The 21,733-nt window shown below is 43.2% G+C and overlaps 1 protein-coding gene across 1 annotated transcript in view; it reads right to left on the reverse strand.

Annotated features, from left to right (window-relative positions):
• Nucleotides 1-10,310: 10,310 nt before the first annotated feature.
• LOC141114175 (integrin alpha-IIb-like) overlaps nt 10,311-21,733 on the reverse strand; it is an 84,978-nt gene continuing 73,555 nt past the window's right edge. The window contains exons 29-30 of the mRNA XM_073607708.1: nt 10,517-10,639; nt 10,311-10,407 (exon numbers count right to left, since the gene is read on the reverse strand). Of these exons, the coding sequence (XP_073463809.1) occupies nt 10,342-10,407; nt 10,517-10,639 (189 nt within the window). The 3' untranslated portion in view covers nt 10,311-10,341. The remainder of the gene's footprint in view (nt 10,408-10,516; nt 10,640-21,733) is intronic.

A 21,733-nucleotide genomic window follows, 5' to 3' on the forward strand; every position in this document is an offset into this window, starting at 1 on the left:
TTTGACAAGAACGATTAAAGTGGCGCAGTAATAAATAGCAAAAAATGGCCTGGTCATGAAGGGGGTAAAACCTTTCAGAGCTCAAGTAGTTAATCACCACTGGGTTTTTATTTTTTGCTATATAAATTGAAAAATACTGAACATTTTCCTGTTATAACATTTTGTAAAAAATAATCTTTCTTCATAAATTTGCAGCTCCTGTGTGTCCGGAGGAAACACAAACAAACAAAACATCGTCTTCCAGGGCAGCATCCGAGAGATAGGCTCCTCCTCCTGAAACAGGAAACACATTAGTCCACCATTATAAATTTCACAGATTTACCTGCGTGCCTCAGTTTGTTTGTGTTTCCTCCGGACCCACAGGAGCTGCAAAAGAAACGTTTGTTATTTTACCTCTGTCTCTGTGATAGTTGCAGGAGACCCCGTGCCAGCATCCCATCCAGCCCAGCGGGCCTTGGGAGGGCGAGCAGGAGCAACAAATTTGAGCAGAATTGCTCTGCTTGAGATTTCACCCCTACAGAGGGGTCTGCAGTCATCCCCCCAAGCTGCAATAATGCACTGAAATTTCCCCCATGCCGCTGATCAAGGGACCTACTGCAGTTTTTCATCTGGAATCTCTTCCAGATATCAAGGGTGTACAGAGGAGGGGAATGGATGTATATTACCCCCTGACCACAGGCCACCGCCACGCCAGATGGGTAGGTGTCTCACTGCTTTCATTTTTTTTCCTCTCTTATGCCCCGTACACACGGTCGGACTTTGTTCGGACATTCCGACAACAAAATCCTAGGATTTTTTCAGACGGATGTTGGCTCAAACTTGTCTTGCATACACACGGTCACACAAAGTTGTCGGAAAATCCGATCGTTCTAAACGCGGTGATGTAAAACATGTACGTCAGGACTATAAACGGGGCAGTGGCCAATAGCTTTCATCTCTTTATTTATTCTGAGAATGCGTGGCACTTTGTCCGTCGGATTTGTGTACACACGGTCGGAATTTCCGACAATGGATTTTGTTGTCCGAAAATTTTATATCCTGCTCTCAAACTTTGTGTGTCGGAAAATCTGATGGAAAATGTGTGATGGAGCCTACACACGGTCGGAATTTCAGACAACAAGGTCCTATCACACATTTTCCATCGTAAAATCCGACCGTGTGTACGGGGCATTACTCTGGTGATGTCCGCTCCCGCCGCCCGCCCGATTACCGCTATTTTTGCTGCGATCGGCGTCCTCCGCACACCGCAGAACAAGCCTCTCCTCGTGAAGGCTCTGTGGGGTGTACCAAGAAGGCGCCGGAAAATCGTCATTTCCAGTTAAGCGGCCATTTTTCCAGAGTCTGCTTCCAGGAGATACAGAGCGGGACACTTGCGATTTCATCACTTCCGGGGACAGGAATTTAAAAAAATATATATGTGTATATTGCAGCAGCGTCCCCCTCCCTATTGGACACCCAGAAAGGAGGACACCAACTGCAGCGGCATGTGCAGGTATATCCACCAACCTGCACGGGGTCAGCTGGGGGCGGGGCCGGAGCTTAAGCAGGAAGCAGTTAAAAGGCCCCTCTAAGCAGAGGATCCTGGTGGCTGACCATGTCTGATGCTTCTCCACCCTGCCCTGCAGATCCTGCAAGCCAGGACAGCTCCAAGGTAAGACAAAATACTCCAGAGTCACCTCTGTCTTAACCTTACTGTAAAACTGCCTACTTACAGGCAGCTTTTAACCGCCTACCTCACGGGGACCTTTTTATGCTTGATTTCAGGCAAAGACCCCTGAAGAAAGGAAAGTGAAAAGCAACAAAACACATGCTTCATGCAGCCACCGGTTTTCTCACAAATAGAAAAAAACCCCTATGTCAAAAATGTATAGACAAAATGGTGGCCAAAGAATCGCAAGGGTATCTGAAAGATCTGCTCAGCTCTTTCAAGAAAGAAATACAGAGCACCATGGCGCCACTACGCTCAGCTATTGAAAAGTTGGAAGTGCCATCAAGTGCCAGTCAGACCAGTACCCCGTCTACCAGTGGGACTTGCATTTCTTCAGGTAACAGGGAACAGACAGAACAAGAGGATTCGGATGAATCCGAACAATCCGAATTGGAGGATGGACTTTGCTCAGACTCTGATGAGGAACATGCGGTTTCAGAGGGCAACTTATTTCTCTCAGAGGATAGCCTTCGAAAAGCCATAGCGGACATGCTAGGTATTAAAGAACAAAAAGACGCAGAGCTCACAATACATGACGAGATGTATAAAGGGCTACAACCCAGGAAACCTAGAAATTTCCCTGTACAGCAAACTCTCAAAGATATCGTCAAAAAAGACTGGGAAGACCCAGAGAAAAAACTCTTCATACCAGCCACAGTCAAACGCAGATACACGTTTGCAGAGACAGACACCAAAACCTGGGCTAAATGTCCCAAAGTGGATGCCTCTCTAGCAAAAGTCACAAATAAATCTAAATTAGCCTTTGACGACGCGGGTACCTTAAGCGACCCCATGGACAAGAAAAGCCCTTTTAAAGAGGGCCTGGGAAGCAGGGGCTGCGAACCTGAATCCGGCAATAAACTATCAAAAAAATGGGTTTAATTGGCGCTACCTGGAAAACCTGAATGCTAGGCATGTACAGAAAAAAACCTTTGAACTGGTTTTGTATTGTTACAATCTTGCACATCAATATACATATCCCCTCAGTCAATATATGAGGGAGAGATATCTCAATAGCTAGTGCTTAACTGGGTAGGAATACATAAGTCTTTGGGATTTTTTGTCTTAAATACATGTTTTAAGAAAAATAAAAGTTTTTTTACTTTATCACGCTATGGAAGCTTTTTATATTTTTTGATGCACAAGGGTATTGCAATACCTCCACCAATCAGGATATATCAGAGGCATCCATAACAGAAAACAGGGAGCGGAGAGTCCTACCTAAAAACACCACAGGCGTATTACCCCTGCAGGGGTTCCAGGAGTCGGTGAGTAGGAAATCAGAAGGGGGAGCACAAAAGTCACCTGGCAACATTCTCTGCACCAAAGTCACCCCCCTGGGAGTTCCTGACCTGATATAGTGATACATTTATGGGACTATTACACTCTACTGTGATTTAATTGCTGCAGTACATACTGGGTCCAGGGTGAAGGGATTTTAGGACGCCTCTTACTCCTTTTCAGTCACTAACTATTGAGATATCTCTCCCTCATATATTGACTGAGGGGATATGTATATTGATGTGCAAGATTGTAACAATACAAAACCAGTTCAAAGGTTTTTTCCTGTACATGCCTAGCATTAAGGTTTTCCAGGTAGCGCCAATTAAACCCATTTTTTGATAGTTTATGTATGAGTAGCAGGGCACCCACCGTGAGTGCTGTGCGTAAGGGAGGCAGCAACCTGTCTTTTTGCCATATAGGCCTGTCCTAAAGCGCAGTTTTTTACACGTGATACTGAATCCGGCAAGAGCTTCCACCTGCACAGCCCGGACTTTATTAATCTAGTTAACCCAGCTTCAAAAACTACTGGAGAGTGACACACCTAGGGAAGAATTAATAAAAACCATCCCTACACTAACCAGAGTGGCAGCTTTTCTAGCAGATGCCTCAGCTGAAACTGTCAGGATATCTTCAAGGGTCACAGCACTACTCAACTCAGCCCGAAGAGCCCTGTGGCTGAAGTCTTGGGGAGGTGATATCTCTTCCAAGAACAGACTATACGGGATTCCATTCACTGGAGACCTACTTTTTGGGCCTGAACTAGAAACGCTCCTAGACAGGACCGCAGCAAAGAACAAGGGCTTTCCCCAAAAAGAAACAAGGGAAGTCGCCCTTTCAGCAATTCAAAAAATTCAACAAGCCGGGAACAAAAAAGCGCTGGGGACATCAAAACTAAAAAGGCAAGGGTGAATTCATCCTCAAGCCTCCTAACCTAAAGAACAAAAAACAATGACTGTGTGCAGGTGGGGGGCAGACTCGCAGCCTTTTCCCACCAATGGATGGAAGCAACAAAAAACAAATTCATCATACGCACCATAACGGATGGCTACGCGATAGAATTCTCCACCCGTCCCCCAACCAAGTACCTAGTAACCATGCTGCCAAGGGACGACGATCGAGCAAAGGCCTTTTTGGAATCTCTGCAGAACCTACTGGATCAGAATGCCCTTACAGGAACGTTGGCGGTGAGTCATACAGGCTTGTACCGTCAAAGCGGTAAGGTTAGGTCCGGTTCCGGTCCAGAGGAAGTGTCTGGTAGACAGGAGAGACCTCACGGCTTTGGTTTCCAATCCTAGTAGGGGCTGGGATCATCCGCCAAGTCGGAATTTTTACCACCCTTTTTTATCTGTTGGAAATATTTTTTACAAATAAATTTTTCTTGCTCAACTGGACTTACACTATGTGGAGGCCTTTTTTCCTTTCCTTCCTGGCTTTCTCCTCGTTTATACTTTGAGGATTGACGGAGATCGAGTCGAACTTGGCGGATGATCCCAGCCCCTACTAGGATTGGAAACCAAAGCCGTGAGGTCTCTCCTGTCTACCAGACACTTCCTCTGGACCGGAACTGGACCTAACCTTACCGCTTTGACGGTACAAGCCTGTATGACTCACCGCCAACGGCCTGTGAGTCCAACATTTCTGGTAAGGGCATTATATTTTTCCCTGATGGAGTGTGTGTTTTAAGAAGATCTGGCTTCATAGGTTGATATGCCTTACACTTCGTTGTGAAAAGCATTCGTACAAGTCTGGAACATTCTATTTCTCCAAGAATCTCCACTACACACATGGACTTGTTTTATCACATTATGTTTATATGTCTTACAATTCTCAGTTAATTCGTTTTCATATTTGTTGGTACAATTTTTTTGTCATGATAGACTTGTGCCATCATTCTCCTTTTATGTTTGTATCACTATGCTAACATAATCCCCCAGATTACTCATGTACTTCTGGTTGATTTTCTAATTTTTGATTTTTTTCCTGATTTCTATATTTTTTTACCCTGCTTGACATCACATTCAGTGAGACATGTTTACATGGTTTATGATCATCTATTGGATGCAGTATTCCTTTGACACAGTAATTGTCTGTTTGATGCCATACACCTTATAGGGGGTTGTTCATACACTTGGTCACCACGGTGATTCTACATTCATATAGATTTCTGAGTTTTTGTTATAGTGCTACACTTTATTGCTTTTTATTTACTTCTCACAATTAGTCTAATTGTAGTGTTGGCTGCTTCTGGAGTTGGAGCGGCAGTTCTCCCTATTCACCCACCCTTGAAACGACAAATACCTGGTACAACGGGGGAGCTTTTAAACTTACTGAGATTTCCTTTGGTGCTTTTATACAACTGAGGCACGCAGGTAAGACTGTGAAATTCAGGGAGGAGGAGCCTATCTCTCGGATGCTGCACTGGAAGACTTCTTAGAAAAAGAGTTACTAGGTACCTAACTCTATTTTTACTATATAAATGGAAAAATACTGAACATTTTCCTGTTATAACATTTTGTAAAAAATAAGCTTTCTTCATAAATTTAGGCCAAAATATATTCTGCTACTATTTCTTTGGTAAAAATACCCCCAAATTAGTGTATATTATTTAGTCTGTGTGAAAGTTATATTGTCTACTAACTATAGTACATACAGCATCTCAAAAAAGTGAGTACACTCCTCACATATTTGTAAATATTACATCTTTTCATGTGACAACACTGAAGAAATGACACTTTTGCTACAATGTAAAGTAGTGAGTGTACAGCTTGTATAACAGTGTAAATTTGTTGTCCCCTCAAAATAACTCAACACACAGCCATTAATGTCTAAACCACTGGAAACAAAAGTGAGTACACCCCTAAGTAAAAATGTCCAAATTGGGCCCAATCAATATTTTGTGTGGCCACCATTATTTTCCAGCACTGATTTAACCCTCTTGGCCATGTAGTTCACCAGAGCTTCACAGGTTGACACTGGAGTCCTCTTCCACTCCTCCATGACAACATCACGGAGCTGGTGGATGTTAGAGACCTTGCGTTCCTCCACCTTCTGTATGTGGATGCCCCACAGATGCTCAATAGGGTTTAGGTCTGGAGACATGCTAGGAGATTCAGGCGAAAGGGGGAGCAGATACCTGTCAAAACCAGGTATACGCTTACACCTCCCCAAAAAAAAAAAAATTAAGTGGCAAAAGTTGAAGAGGTGAGGGGGAGAGGAGGCAGAAAAGCAGAATTTCCCCTTTTGGGTGAAGTTCTGGTTTAATGTCCCTTTTTAATTTTTTTACAGCCAAGATATTTCGGGAACCCCCCCTTCATCGGGGCTACAATATAACATACATACCCTGAATTAGCATTAAAGCAATCTATATTCCTATTTTAACCACTTGACGACCACAATACATATTTATGTATGTGTGTGTATATGTATGTGTATGTATGTATGTGTGTGTATATGTATGTATGTATGTATATATGTATATATGTATATATGTATATATATATGTGATATATATTATATATATATATATATATATATATATATATATATATATATATACATATATATATATACATACACACACATATACACACACAGTGCCTTGCAAAAGTATTCACCCCCTTGGCTTTTCACCTATTTTGTTAAATTACAGCCTTTAGTTCAATGTTTTTTTTCATCTGAATTATATGTGATGGATCAGAAAAAAAATATATATACATAAAACTATTTTTCAGAAATAAAAAACTGATAATTGGCATGTGCGTATGTATTCACCCCCTTTGTTATGAAGCCCATAAAAAGCTCTGGTGCAACCAATTACCTTCAGAAGTCACAATATTAGTAAAAGTATATCCACTTGTGTGCAATCTAAGTGTCACATGATCTGTCATTACATATACACACCTTTTTGAAAAGCCCCATAGACTGCAACACCTAAGCAAGAGGCACCACTAACCAAACACTGCAATGAAGACCAAGGAACTCTCCAAACAGGTAAGGGACAATATTGTTGAGAAGTACAAGTCAGGGTTAGGTTATAAAAAAATATCCAAATCTTTTATGATCCCGAGGAGCACCATCAAATCTATCATAACCAAATGGAAAGAACATGGCACAACAGCAAACCTGCCAAGAGACGGCCGCACACCAAAACCCACAGACCAGGCAAGGAGGGCATTAATCAGAGAGGCAGTACAGAGATCTAAGGTAACCCTGGAGGAGCTGCAGAGTTCCACAGCAGAGACTGGAGTATCTGTACATAGGACAACAATAAGCCATACGCTCCATAGGGTTGGGCTTTATGGCAGTGTGGCCAGAAGGCTATTACTTTCAGCAAAAAACAAAATGGCACGTTTTGAGTTTGTGAAAAGGCATGTGGGAGACTCCCAAACTGTATGGAGGAATGAGCTCTGGTCTGATGAGAGTAAAATTGAACCTTTTGGCCATCAAAGAAAACGCTATGTCTGGCGCAAACCCAACACATCACATTACCCAAAGAACACCATCTCCACATTGAAACATGGTGGTGGCAGCTTCATGCTGTGGGGATGTTTTTCAGCAGTCGGGACTGAGAAACTGGTCAGAGTTGAGGGAAAGATAGATGGTGCTAAATGCAGGGATATTCTTCAGCAAAACCTGTACCGCTCTATGTGTGATTTGAGGCTAAGACGGAGGTTCACCTTCCAGCAGAACAATGACCCCAAACACACTGCTAAAGCAACACTTGAGTGGTTTAAGGGGAAACATGTAAATGTGTTGGAATGACCTAGTCAAAGCCCAGACCTCAATTCAATAGAAAATCTGTGGTCAGACTTAAAGATTGCTGGTCACAAGCGCCAACCATCCAACTTGAAGGAGCTGGAGCAGTTTTGCAAGGAGGAATAGGCAAAAATCCAGTAGGATGTGGCAAGCTCATAGAGACTTATCCAAACAGACTTGGAGCTGTGATAGCCGCAAAAGGTGGCTCTACAAAGTATTGACTTTAGGGGGGTGAATAGTTATGCACTTTTTCTGTTATTTTGTCCTATTTGTTGTTTGCTTCACAATAAAAAAAAAAACATCTTCAAAGTTGTGGGCATGTTCTGTAAATTAAATGATGCAAATCCTTAAACAATCCATGTTAATTCCAGGTTGTGAGGCTACAAAACACGAAAAAATGCCAAGGGGGGTAAATACTTTTGCAAGGCACTGTATGTGTGTGTGTGTGTGTGTGTATGTGTATATATATATGTTGTGGTTTGCAAGTGGTTTACCAGGATTATGGCTGAAGATATCAGCCATAACCTCCAGTACATTTTTTTTTCTGCCGGCGCCTGGCTTTCTCATGAAATTGTTTCGAGTGGCTCATAAGCCATTGGAACACTTTTAGAAGCGGCGGGAGGGTATGTGTACCCCCCCCCCCCCACCGATCGCCGGTGTTTCTCGGGATTACCATGTTTGCCGGTTCGCCTGAGAAACGATGGTGCGGCCAGCTGCTTCCCATAAGTGATCGAAGAGTAGATGCTTTTTGATCACCTCTATGGCCTTGGAGGACCGGAGCATCACCATGATGTCACTTCCAGTCCAGGCTGGAAGTAAATAATTTTTTTATTTTTAAGCAAAAGATATTTTGCTTTTAAAGGTAAAGAAGAGATAGGGTCTTTTTGACCCCAGATCTCTCCATAAAGAGAACCTGTCATCCTTATTTCTATTACAAGGGATGCTGTTTGGAGGAAAGAAGGGAAAGGGGAGACATGATTGAAACCTTAAAATACATCAAGGGGGTGAATAAGGTTCAGGAGGGTAGTTTTTTCAATATGAAACCAAAATCAAGAACACGGGGACATGATCTCAAACTAACTGGCGGAAAGTTCAAAACTAATCAAACTTCCAGCAGAGGTAGACAGTCAGCAGTAAATGGCTTCAAACATGCTTGGAACAAACATAGAGCTATAGTCCGACAATAAAGTTAAGGGAAGAAAACTTAAAAAAAATTTAAAACAAAAGAAAAACAAAAAACAAGGGCACACTCGATGGACTACTCTGTCTTTTTCTGCGGTCACTTCTCTATGTATCTATGTTTACATTCCTTGTAATAGGCATACAAGTGATAAAAAAATTAAAAAATTAAGGGACAGTGTAAAAATAAAAAAGTAAAATAAATAAGAAAAAAAAAAAGTAAAACGCCCCCATTCCTCTGTGCAAAACTGAACTCTGTGCAAAAGTGAACTCATACATAAGTTGCGCATGCATATGTAAGTGGTATTCATTCGTGTACGTTAGAGCAAGAGCAAAAATTCGAGCACTAGACCTTCTCTGTAACTCCAAACGGGTAACCTGTAAAGGCGTTTAAAGCGTCACCTATGGAGATTTTTAAGTACCATTGTTTGTCGCCATTCATGCGCAATTTTAAAGTGTGACGTGTTACGTATTTATTTACTCGGCATAACATCTTCCACATTATACAAAAATGGGGTATACAGTATATTGTGTTTTTTTATTATTATTCATTAAAGTATATTTCTTTTCAAAAAATTGCATTTGCAAAACCGCTGCACAATTACCACATGTCATAAAAAAATTGCAACGGTCGCCATTTTATTCCCTAGGGTCCCTGCTAAAAAAAAATTATAATGTTTGGGGGGGTTTATACTTAAACAAAAAGTGCCAGAAAAAGCCTGGTCGGCAGTATAACTGAGGGCAAAACATTTTTTAGGTTTGGATTGAGTGAAGAGGGATTGGAATACCTGTCGGGTATTTATTGTTATCTGTGCTTCCATTAGAGAGGTTCACCCTTTATTTTAAATTTCCAAATTTTAGGTTGTTCCCAGAAAAGTAATAGCGGGGAAATCTTCCAACAGGGACCACTAGTGGTGACAACCAGGGATTCCCTCACTTTGGAGCAGTTTCCTTTCACTGAGCTGGCTGCTGAGGGAACAACTTGAAGGACTTCAGTGCATCTTCTGTGGAATTTGAGAATGAATTGCTCCAGAGTGTTGTCAGCCACCAAGGATATTAAGGGATTGTTTTAATGCTCATGCAATGAGTATTAATAATATGTAAATGCTTGAATGCCCATAGCCTGGTCACATGTTCATTTCAAGCATTTGCTCTATTACCTGCAGGCAAAAAAAAAAAAACGCACATGAACCTCACTTCTGATGCCTCACTTCTTAATCCGAACTGGAAAATGACAGCTGGAATGTTACAGGTTTCTTTTGGCAACTGAAATGTGAGGCCTTGTTTAAAGAATGCAAAGCTTTTGAAAGAATAATCATGAGAAATTCTCTTTAAAGTTCTAAATATTTATTGTTTTATTGGAAAGTAGTAAAAAAAAAAACAATTAACACGTTAATTAGAAGAGAAGTCATCCATTATTTGTCCGCAGTCAGCTCTTCCCCCTCGTCTGTCGGTGGTCGCCTTCTCCTGAAGAATCCGAGCTGCAAAATCAGAAAATTATATGTTAGATTCAAGAGAATAAATCATTATTTTATTAAGTGGTTGCTATGGTAACCCAATTGACGTGATGGCGGCCATTTTGCAACTCACCTTCCACATGACAAATACAAACAAAGCCAAGATTAGCAGCCCCCCAAAGACTCCCAGGATTATCCACCACACAGGAATGTCTTTCTGGCGGTCCGGAGTCACCCACTGAACCACCGTCTCAGCCTGGGGGGGGGGGGAGCGAGATGAAAGACAGGTGAGAAGCATGTGAGAGCCTAGAAAAATTCCCCCATTAAACTAAACACGGGTTGTCATGTGTGGTCAAAGAGAGCGCCTGGCGGGAGGTTCTTTAAACTACCACACTGAATTATTTATGGCAATAAGCTAATAACGGTTGTTCAGTTATTTTTGTGTATTGTCTCAAATTTTCACTGATAAGTGCTGTACAATTAAATATAACTTTCCTCATTATAAATTCCTGATTTCCATTCGAATGCTCTGTAATCTCTACTACAATCTTTGCCCTCTGCTGCCTGCAGAAAAATAGTATTGTTATTTGGTAATTTGACTGCACTTTTTGACATAGCCAGAACCAAATTTGAATAAATGTTTTTCTTTGGGGGGCAGTTTATAAACTGCTTTTTTTTTTTTTTTTTAATTGTTAAATTACATACCACTTTTATTTAAGCCAATACTTTCCTGTATGTGATAGGAAACTTAAAGAAAGCTGTATAGTAAAATTAGGAAATAAAGTATTTCTCAACCAGATTTCCTTGGACCAATAAACCGGTAGTAAGCCACGTTTTTTTTTTTTACAATGCAAAGTTATAATGAGCTAGTATGCATCTCATACTAGCACATTATGTGAAACTAACCTTAAAACAAAGCCCTCCAGCAGCTCGCTGTCACCGCTGACAGGGCTTCCATCTTCACCTGGGCTTCCTTTCGGGTTGGCGGGCCCCGGCCCGAGCCGCAATGACGTCACTCCCACACATGCATACGGGAGCCACAGTTCACAGCACAGGGTTCTGAAGGAATGGCACGGTGACGTCACCGGCAGCTTCACAAGCAGATATCTCCTAAATGGTGCACTTTTTGCAATTTATGCACTGTAGCACTTTAATTTAGTTGATGAGATTATAATTGATGTGATTTATTGGAGTACATCGTGGTATCACAGTATAGTGTATGCACTTTGTGATCCAATTATGTGTTGTAATTAATACACAGTAGCACTTTATTGTAGTTTATGGTACCTATGGGAATGAGCGCTATATTCTGAAGTATATTGATTATATGTCAGCACACTTCAATTGTCGAGATGTGACCACCTACTCTGAACTGATGTTAGTGGAGGCCTATGTCGGTGTATCTTTCTGGATGTTCATGTGACTTGATCTTATATTACTTATTGCTCTATATTCTACACCTATGTGTGTTTTATACTGTGTTTGTATCCTTTTCTCTAAAATATTTAAAGTGTTACTAAACCCACAACAATAAAATCAGTCTGTATTTGGAGTAAAGCATGCTTCTTTTACTCACTGTGGAACCTAAGGGGTTAATCCTGCGCATTATGTAAAAAAGGCTACTTGATCCTGCTTTCTCTGATCCTCACCTTCTTCCACAGTCTCCAATCCATCTCCTGATAGTACAGAGCCTTAAGGGTCAAGCAGCACACGCTCAGTTTGGTGTGCAATCCTAGAGAGGTTCTTTTTTTTTCTTGGGAGAGTGCATGTGATCAACAGAGGGCCAATCGGCACTGTCCAGACAGAGGGTCAGGGATCCTATAGCTTCATAGGAGAGACAGAGGAGAATGAAAACTCCTACTAGCTTTAACCACTTGCTGCCCACCCACCCTCGTTCTGGGTGGATGTCATATGATGGTGCACCAAAGCCCACGGGGGCGCGATCGTGACTGTGCCATGTTGCAAGGACACAGGGCAACCCTGCTCTCTGTAAAGAGCCACTGACATGGCTCTTTAACCATGTGATCGGCTGTGTCCAAAAACAGCCGGGCACATGTAAACGCGGAAGTGCTGTAAATCGGCTCTCCTCACCTCACACTGACAGTGTGTGGCAGGGAGAGTCGATCAGCGGCATCTCCTCGCAGGGGAGAACAGGGAAGGTAATCAGGGCACTGATCATCAGTAAGCTGCAGCAGTTCCACCATTCAGTGCCAATGATTGCCCATCAGTGACACAAATAAATGCCCATTACTGGTGCCAGTCAGTGCTGCCTTTTAGTGCCCATCAGTGCCTGCTCATCAGTGCTGCTCATCAATTCCCACCAGTGCCACCTATCAATGCCTACCAGTGCAGCATAATAGTGCCTCCTCATCAGTGCTGCCTAATCAGTGCCGCCTTATCAGTGTTCATCAGCACACATCAGTGAAGGAGAAAAATTACTTCTTTACAAAACTTACTGACAGAAACTAAGAAACTTTTTTTTTTTTCAAAATTGTCAGTCTGCTGGGTTTTTTATTAAAAAAAAAAAAAAATCTTTAAATACCACCACAAGAAAGCTCTATTTGTGTGAAGAAAATGATTAAAAATGACATTTGGTTACAGTGTTGCATGACCGTGTAATTGTCATTCAAAGTGCAACAGCACTGAAAGCTGAAAAATGGCCTGGGCAGCAAGGGGGTGAAAGTGCCTGGTATTGAGGTGGGTAACCAGACACTGATAGGAATCACAAGACTGCTATATACTGCTGATGAGAAAAGGTATTTAGCAGTTTATATATTTAATAAAATAGATGCATTTCCATGTTCTGTGTACTGTGGGAGACCAGATATAGTGAATGAAGGGTCCTGGGTTTAGTAACACTTTAATAAAAATGTTAATGATAAAAGATCTACAACTTACTGTTCACACTAATGTACTGTGAGATGTAGGTGGGTTCCCTGAGACCTGAAAGTAATTTCAAGGATTCCTCTGTATTAAAAAGTTTGAGCAAGGCTGCGAAAGTATGTATACTTTAGGTCAGTGGTCTCTAAACTGTGGCCAGGGGGCTGGATGTGGCTCTTTGCTTGCCTTTATCTGGCCCTTGGGGCTCTATTCCACCAATTGACCCCAATGATGGAGCACCATTCCATCTACTGACACCATCAATGGGACACGATGGGGCACTGATGCAGGGGCATTTTCTACTCGCCCTGGCCACAGTCTGGCCCCACCTAAAGCCTAAAGGACAGTTTACTGACCCTTTGCTTAGAAAGTTTGGAGAACCCTGCTATAGGTGATCCCAAGTGTCAGAATTTTCACACACATTCTATATGCAGTGGAGCACAGAAAGAAAATAGTAGACACCCAAATAGGGAACTTGAGCAGCTGGGGAGAGTGGAATTCTATCTAAAGGGAAAGTCGGGTCAGACAGAGGAACAGATGTACGAGGAAGAAAAGGACAACTGTTTTCTACAAGTGGACGGAATATACACAGGGCCAGACAGCTGCAGTAAGCAGAAGCCAGGAATACATGGTCATTTTGTAAGATACAAAGCATGCCAAGGGCAGTAACCAGTAGCAACTAAAAAGAATGTACTCTGTACAATTCTGATTAGGTCTAGCAGTACAAAATAATTATGATGGGTAAATTCTAGAAATCAAATTCCAGTTTACTGCAGGCGCATCAGCTAAATGGGCTACCCGGCACATCATTGCCTTGCCGAATATATTTATTAGGTTAGAGATGGAGATAAGAAGCACTGGATCCCAATGTAGATCAATTTCAAAGTCAATATAGAGGTCGTATTGAAGCATAGAAGGGTTTTTGCTGGAGGCTCATGAACATGAAGAGGCCTTTAGGGAACACTTCATGTAAAAGTACTGTAAAAACAGACCAGACTATTTTCCAAGCAACCATAGAAATTTATCATAAAATGTCAAAAACACAGACCAACACATTTTGAGGGTTTCAACAGGTCCCTGCTTGGAATAGCCTGGCAGGATATGGATGGTCTTAGGCTTGAACAGTTGAACATTCTAAACCAGGGATCCTCAAACTACGGCCCTCCAGCTGTTGCGGAACTACACGTCCCATGAGGCATTGTAAAACTCTGACATTCACAGACATGACTAGGCATGATGGGAATTGTAGTTCCTGAACAACTGGAGGGCGGTAGTTTGTAGACCCCCGTTCTAAACAATCAACTACTGAAGCATGTTCTTAACCCCTTTTAATGTGTGTTTTTTTTTTTTTTTAATTACAGGTATTTTCATAAAGCCTCAACAATTTATGCAGTTCTGTACATTCGCATCAGTCCCCGCCCTTAAGGAGCTTACAATCTAAGGTACGTATCTCATCTGCATGCACACACATATTATGGCCAATTCAGACAGGAGCCAATTAACCTACCAGTGTGTCTTTCAAGTGCAGGAGGAGTACATAGAGGAAACTCACACAAACGCAGGGCGATAATGCAAAGTTCATGCAGGTGTTACCATGATGAGCTTCAAATTGAGTTCTGCAAGCCAAAGGTGCTAACCACTAAGCCACTGTGCTGCCTTATAGTGTTACTAAACCCAGGACCCTGCCCTCACTATATCTGGTCTCCCACGCCTAGCGCCAAAAGGAGCAGAGAGGAGACACATGGCAGAACCTGCTCCAGGAGACGACGCTGGAGCTGCTTTCCCCAAGCCTGCCACGCTTAGGGACACCGGACCGAGGTGATCGCACTGTAAGATGGCCACACTCTGAATCAGCTCCGCTCCTTGGCTGCCCAGAGCACACCCGCATCCAGCTCTCACAACACCCCCAGACCTCACTACATGTCTCGCCGGCATCGAGACACCTGCCTGCCACACGCTGGAGGACAATGGAGCCCTCCACCGTGACGGGGTAAGGACCAACCGGCAGACAGCGGGTGGGGGTTTCCTGGGGGTGTTAGTGCCACGCCACCGGCCACCTGGGGGGGTTGTGCTACTGCTCCTGTACTGCCCGGGGGGGGGGGGTTGTTTGCCGCCCCCCCCAATAAAAATAACACTTATCGGTGTCCGGCCAAGCACTGGTTAAAGCTTGTAGGAGGAGTTTTCCTTCACCTATGACTGTCCTTTGAGGCTGCATGGCCCATGACCCTCTGTCTGGACAGTGCTGATTGTCCCTGTGCTGATATGCACCTACCCATACACGCTAAACTGAGCATGTGCAGAGTGGCTCTGTACTATCAGCAGATAGATTGGGGACAGTAGAAGAAGGGAGGATCAGAGAAGACAGAATCAAATAACCGGTTTATATAATGCGCAGGATTAACCCCTTAGATTCCACAGACAGTATAACAAGCATTCTTTTCTGCATATACAGACTGATTTTACTGTTGTGGGTTTAGTAACACTTTCAAATGAAGTTCCACCCAAAAGGGGAAGCTCCACTCGTTTGCACCCTCTCCGCTGCCACATTTGGCACTTTTTTGGGGGGAGGGGTCACCTGGTTATAGCAGGTACCCACTCCCACTTCCCAGTAAGATCGCCACGGCGATCTACGAGTATGTCTGGCCCCTCTTACTCCCCCCCACAGCCTTCTAGGACACACACAGATCCCAGAAGATGACAGGACCATTCACAAAGCACAGCTTGACTCGTGCTCCAGCTATAACAGAGCAGCAGGTAATTCCATCCATCTATGTCCATCCATAGCATATTTCGCTATTTCTATGCCACCTTCCATCTAGTGCAACCTTTCTCAATCAATTTCAGTCTTAATAAACTCTTGCTGGTAAGTACTCTAGCTACAGCTCACAGCACATTATCATGATGATCATTGGGAGCAACGCTCTTTACATTTGTGGTCAATGGGAAGAATCCCCCTCTTACAGATAGATTAAAAGATCTTTGATGTCTGTGGGAACATATCTGAGAGGCAGCAATTTCTCCTTCCTCAAGGAACCTCTAGCAACCTTTTGAAGAAACCCTAGGGTTCCATGGGACCCTGATTCAGAAATGCTGGTCTATCAGAATATATTAAAAATCCACTCCTGCAGTTGGACCAGAGATTTGAAGGAGAACTCCCTTTATGTCAATTAGTACCATAAATACAAACATGAAAAAATCAAAGAGAAAGCGCCTCTTAAGTATCAGTGTTTATTATAGTATAAAAAATCACATAAAAGCACTTACATATGAGCTGATGAATGAAAACTTCCAAGAAGAACTAATCCTAGTATCGTCAAACATCCAGGTAAATATGTGGATGGATAAGAGCCGAGCGGATGGCCGCGGACCTCCGCTCGGAGACGCCGGCTGTTGTGCGGTAGGCAGAGGAGACACTTCCGCGTTCCAGCAGGGTCACGTGGGTGGTGACGTCACTCAGGTAGTTCAAACATGGCCCTTTATTATATTTATATATCAACCTTACCATCTTGATAACGGACTGTTAAGTGTATTATTGTGTAATTTTCTATGACTCTGTTAATGTTCTTTAAAATTTTTCAATAAAAACCTATTGAAAGTAAAAGAGAACTCCTTGTATTGGGTCATGAGCTGTACAAAACCTGAAACTGACTCCAGCTAACTCAGCCCATTACAAAAACAAGTCATGGGTGGATTTAGACCGGTGGTAAGATAGTGTGGTGGAATGTAGAATAAAGTTATAAAAATTTGGCTGACACATTACTAAGAAAGTCACTATTAAAGATTTGGATATCCAACCCATAGCACCTTTCCTAGTATGCTCCCTCCCTGCGTGTTGTATTAGTGTCATGAGATGTTTAGTATGTTCTAGTTATTTGAGGTGTATTGAGGCTGGAAATTTAAATGTCCAGATAACAATAAATCAGATGTGTGCAATCAGAGCCACCTATAAATATTTACTTTTCTTTATCGTACATCACGGGACACAGAGCAGCCATAATAACTAATTAGGTTTTACGCCACCTATAGGTGAATGGACACTGGCAAACCAAAAAGACAGGAAGTCCTCCCCTATATAACCCCTCCTACACAGGAAGTACCTCCGTTTTTTTCGCCAGTGTCTTGTAAGGTGATGGTCATGGCTGGAGAAGCTCTCCATGATCTAGCTAAGAGAATGATTCTGGAACAGGGCTATATAATTGGATCCATCCGGACGGTGATGCACTAAAATGGATGGTACCTGAACCTTGTTTACACAAGAAGATTATGAGGTATTGCCTATAATGTGACCCTTTGGGCACTGGACCCTGGGATCTGGACCCTTGGTAAGCAAAAAAATGTTTGCACTTGTTTAAACCGAAGAATGTATTTGCAGTCTCTTACTTTTTTATAGGACCAGGTGTCATTTTTTCTGTCCACTGGGGGCAATGGTGTTGCGGTACGGCGGCGCTTCTCTGTGGAGGCTTACAGCCAGGATGATTCTAACAGGAGGTGGGCCGCTCTTCGGATTCCCCCGCCCCTGTACACCTAGTCTCTACACTGGCCCCTTCGGTGGCCTTTTCACACCGCTATTTATGCGGTCGTAGGGGGCGGGCATGTGCAGGAATGGCACGAATGAGCGTGCACGAGGGACGTGCACGTAGGAGGGAAGTGATAGGTGGACAGGACGCTATGACATGCGCAGTAGGGGCGGAAGTGGCCATATTAGGAGCTGTTCTAGCTCTAGGCTTCTGTAAGCAGGCTGGAAGGGACCCATAGAGCAGCGTCAGCTGGGCACGTGAGTCACTGTGGGTGGATGAACCAGGGCACCACAGGTCCTGTAAGAGCTGTGTACTGCAAGGACTAAGTGTAGTATTTGCAGGGCAGTTGAAGTGCATAAAGTGGGGTTTTTATTTACCTCAAGTTTTTGTCTCAGGCATGACTTCCCGGAAGAGTGGGGGAGGCACAGCAGGAAGGGGTGCATATGCACCACCATCGGTATTGGAGGATGCTATTATTACATCTGCTGTGTTTAACTCTCCTGAAAGACCTGAGGCAACTGGCCAGTCTGAGCCATTACAGTTGTCAGGCATTGTAGCAACAGCTAATGCTTCTGCCTCAACCCACGTTACAAAGGACGACTTAGCATCAGCTTTAGCTGGGCTGGAGGGAAAAATAGCAGGTATTATTGCTTCCGTTTCCCAAGGTGGAAGGAAACGGGATAGAGCCCCCACCTGCATTGGAACAGGATTGGGCAGAAGAGGTAGAAGGTGGCAGTAAATGACCGGGAAGAAGATCAGGCCACAGACTCCACTTCTGAGGAGTCAGGTTCTGAAGAACCATTTTCAGCCTCTCAATCCCAGAGACTGCTAATCCAGTCCCTCACGGAGATGGTCTGATCAGGATTTAAATTTCCGCCTGTAGAGGTCCCCGAGGTTTCCTTTTCTTCTTTATGATCTCTGTGGCCTCCACAGACTACAGGGATGTCCTGTGAGGGTCCAGTCGGACAATGCCACGGCTGTGGCATACATTACCAGGGAGGCACCAGGAGTCAGACAGCTCAGAAGGAAGTGGATCGCATGCTGACCTGGGCAGAAAGATTTGTTCCATCTCTATCGGCGGTGTTTATTCCGGGAGTGGAAAATTGGTAAGCGGACTTTGAGTCACCAGCAAATGTTTCCAGGGGAGTGGTCCCCAATTTCTGAGATCTTTGCATCGATCTGCAGCTGATAGGGGGGTTCCGGATGTAGACCTGCTGGTGTCCAGGTTCAACAGGAAACTAGACAGTTTTGTGTCCAGAACCAGGCACCCACTTTCATTAGGGGCAGATGCCTTGATAATTCCATGGGATCAGTTTTCCCTGATATATGCCTTCCCTCCAATCTGGCTGTTGCCAAGGCTACTTCGCAGGATCTGGGAAGAGAGAAAGCCGGTGATCCTAGTAGCTCCAGCCTGGCCCAGAAGGACTTGGTACACACAGATTGTAAGACTGGTGGTGGCAAACCCCTGGGTTCTTCCACTCCGTCCGGATCTGCTCTCACAGGGTCCAATATTCCACCCTGCTTTACGGTCTCTAAATTTAATGGTTTGGCTGTTGAAACCAGGATCTTAAAGTGGATGTGTACCCAATGTCATCCTTTCTACTACTGCCATAGGGGTTATCTATAAGGATATACATGCCTCCTGCATGTATCTTTACCTGTCAAATGTCTCCCCTCTGTCTATTATTAGACCCGAAAAACTGTAGATTCTGTGGGTGGGTCTGTTGTCTGAAGCTCGGTGGGTGGAGTCGTGATGTCAGTAGACTCCCCGCCCACCTCTACACTCCCCTTGTCAATATGCATTTTCTCCTGTTTATTTCTAACACTGAACTTCTGCTGAACTTCTGCTATGATCTCTAACATCCAGTTAAAAGACAGGAAAGTAACCACATGACTTCAGCATGCCAAATCATGCTGAGATGTGGAACAGCCAATCCTTGCAGAGCTGCTGAAGAAAGGAGTGGGGGAGGGAATAAAAAAATAATGCCTGTGTCTTAGGCTGTCACTCACAGCAAGGGGGAGTATTTGACAAGGTTTTTCTCTGTTTGTCAAGAATTTTCTCACTGAACAATAAAAGAGGATTGCTCAGAGATGGATTAACTCTTTGTGGCAAGACTGGGCTCAAGTGATAGAAAATCTTATACTCTACAGTATGATATAAAAAAAAAAAAAAATTTCGGGTTTACATCCACTTTAAAGGACCGGGGCATTTCTGGGTCAGTATTGTCTACCATGTTGAATGCTAGAATGCCAGTCTCTAGAAGTACCTACTATAGAGTCTGGAGATCCTATATTGTCTGGTGTGAGGCAAGGAGGTGGCACCCCCGCAGATATCAGGAGAGTTTTGGCTTTTCTGCAAAAAAGGGGTGGATATGAATCTGGCCTTAAGTACAATTAAGGGTCAAATTTCAGCCTTAGCATTCTTTTTTCAGAGGCCTATTGCTTCTCACTCCTTAGTATGAACGTTTGTACAGGGGGTGATTTGTGTGCTTCCACCGGTCAGGATGCCTCTGTGCCCTTGGGATTTAAATTTAGTCCTGGGGGTTTTACAGAGGCAGCCTTTTGAGCCTATTCCGCAGATTCCTCTGGTCCTCTTGACAAGAAAATTAGTTTTCTTGGTGGCAGTGACGTCAGCCAGGAGGGTGTCGGAGTTGGCGGCTCTGTCCTGTAAAGAACCTTATTTGATCTTGCACCAGGATAGGCTGGTTTTGCAGCCACAACCAGAATTTTTGCCCAAGGTAGTGTCCAGTTTTCATCTAAATCAGGATATCATTCTACCTTCCTTTTTTCCAAATCCACGGTCTGCAGAGGAGAAATTATTTCATTCTCTTGATGTAGTACTGGCTATCAGGGTCTATCTGAGAATGTCGGCTCAGATGCAGAAGACTGATGTTCTGTTTGTATTGCCAGAAGGTCCCAAGATGGGACAGGCAACATCTAAGTCAATCTCTCAATGGATCCGCCAAGTGATTGTTCAGGTGTATGGATTAAGGGGTAAGGCTCTACCTTTTTCAGTAAGGGCACACTCTACCAGAAGAGTGAGTGCTTCATGGGCAGTTCATCATCAAGCATCAATGGCTCAGATTTGCTAGGCTGCTACTTGGTCTTCGGTGCATACATTTACTAGGTTTTATAAAGTGAATGTTAGGACTCAGGAGGATGTTGCATTTGGACGCAGTGTACTGCAGGCAGCAATATAGATCCTGTTGTTCTAATGGTATTTCTTTGGTCATAATGGGTTCCCTCCCCTCAAAAGCATTGCTTGGCTTAGTTATTATGGCTGCTCTGTGTCCCGTGATGTATGATAAAGAAATTAGGATTTTTTCTACAGCTTACCTGTAAAATCCTTTTCTTGGAGTACATCATGGGACACAGAGATCCCTCCCCTCTTGTCTGGGAAGTTTATTGCTTGCTACAAAACTGAGGTATTTCCTGTGTAGAAGGGGTTATATAGGGGAGGACTTCCTGTCTTTTTGGTTTGCCAGTGTCCATTCACCTATAGGTGGCGTATAACCCAGTTAGTTATTATGGCTGCTCTGTGTCCCATGATGTACTCCAAGAAAAGGATTTTACAGGTAAGCTGTAGAGAAAATCCTAACTTTTTATTGTAACCCCTACACTAAGTGATCAAACAAATAACTATATTATAAAATCTGTGTTCAGTAGCTGCTGAACACCTAATAGTGATTTCACCACACTAAAGAATTATCAATATATAAACCATATGGTGCAGCGCTGCTGAATATTCAATACTGTGAACAACTACTAGTCAATTTCAAAAGACAATAATAATTGTAAGATAGCTAATAAATAACGTTGGGTAATATCCATGCTCAGATTGTAAGGCACATAAGAGATACCAGCAGTTGACTTAAATATTGTTGATTGCAATATAAATAAATACAAAATTCCATATGCAGCACTAAAAATGGAAAGTAAATAAAGTCCAAAAG

Source organism: Aquarana catesbeiana, linkage group LG12 (genome assembly GCF_042186555.1).
Source record: "Aquarana catesbeiana isolate 2022-GZ linkage group LG12, ASM4218655v1, whole genome shotgun sequence".
Taxonomy (NCBI): domain Eukaryota; kingdom Metazoa; phylum Chordata; class Amphibia; order Anura; family Ranidae; genus Aquarana; species Aquarana catesbeiana.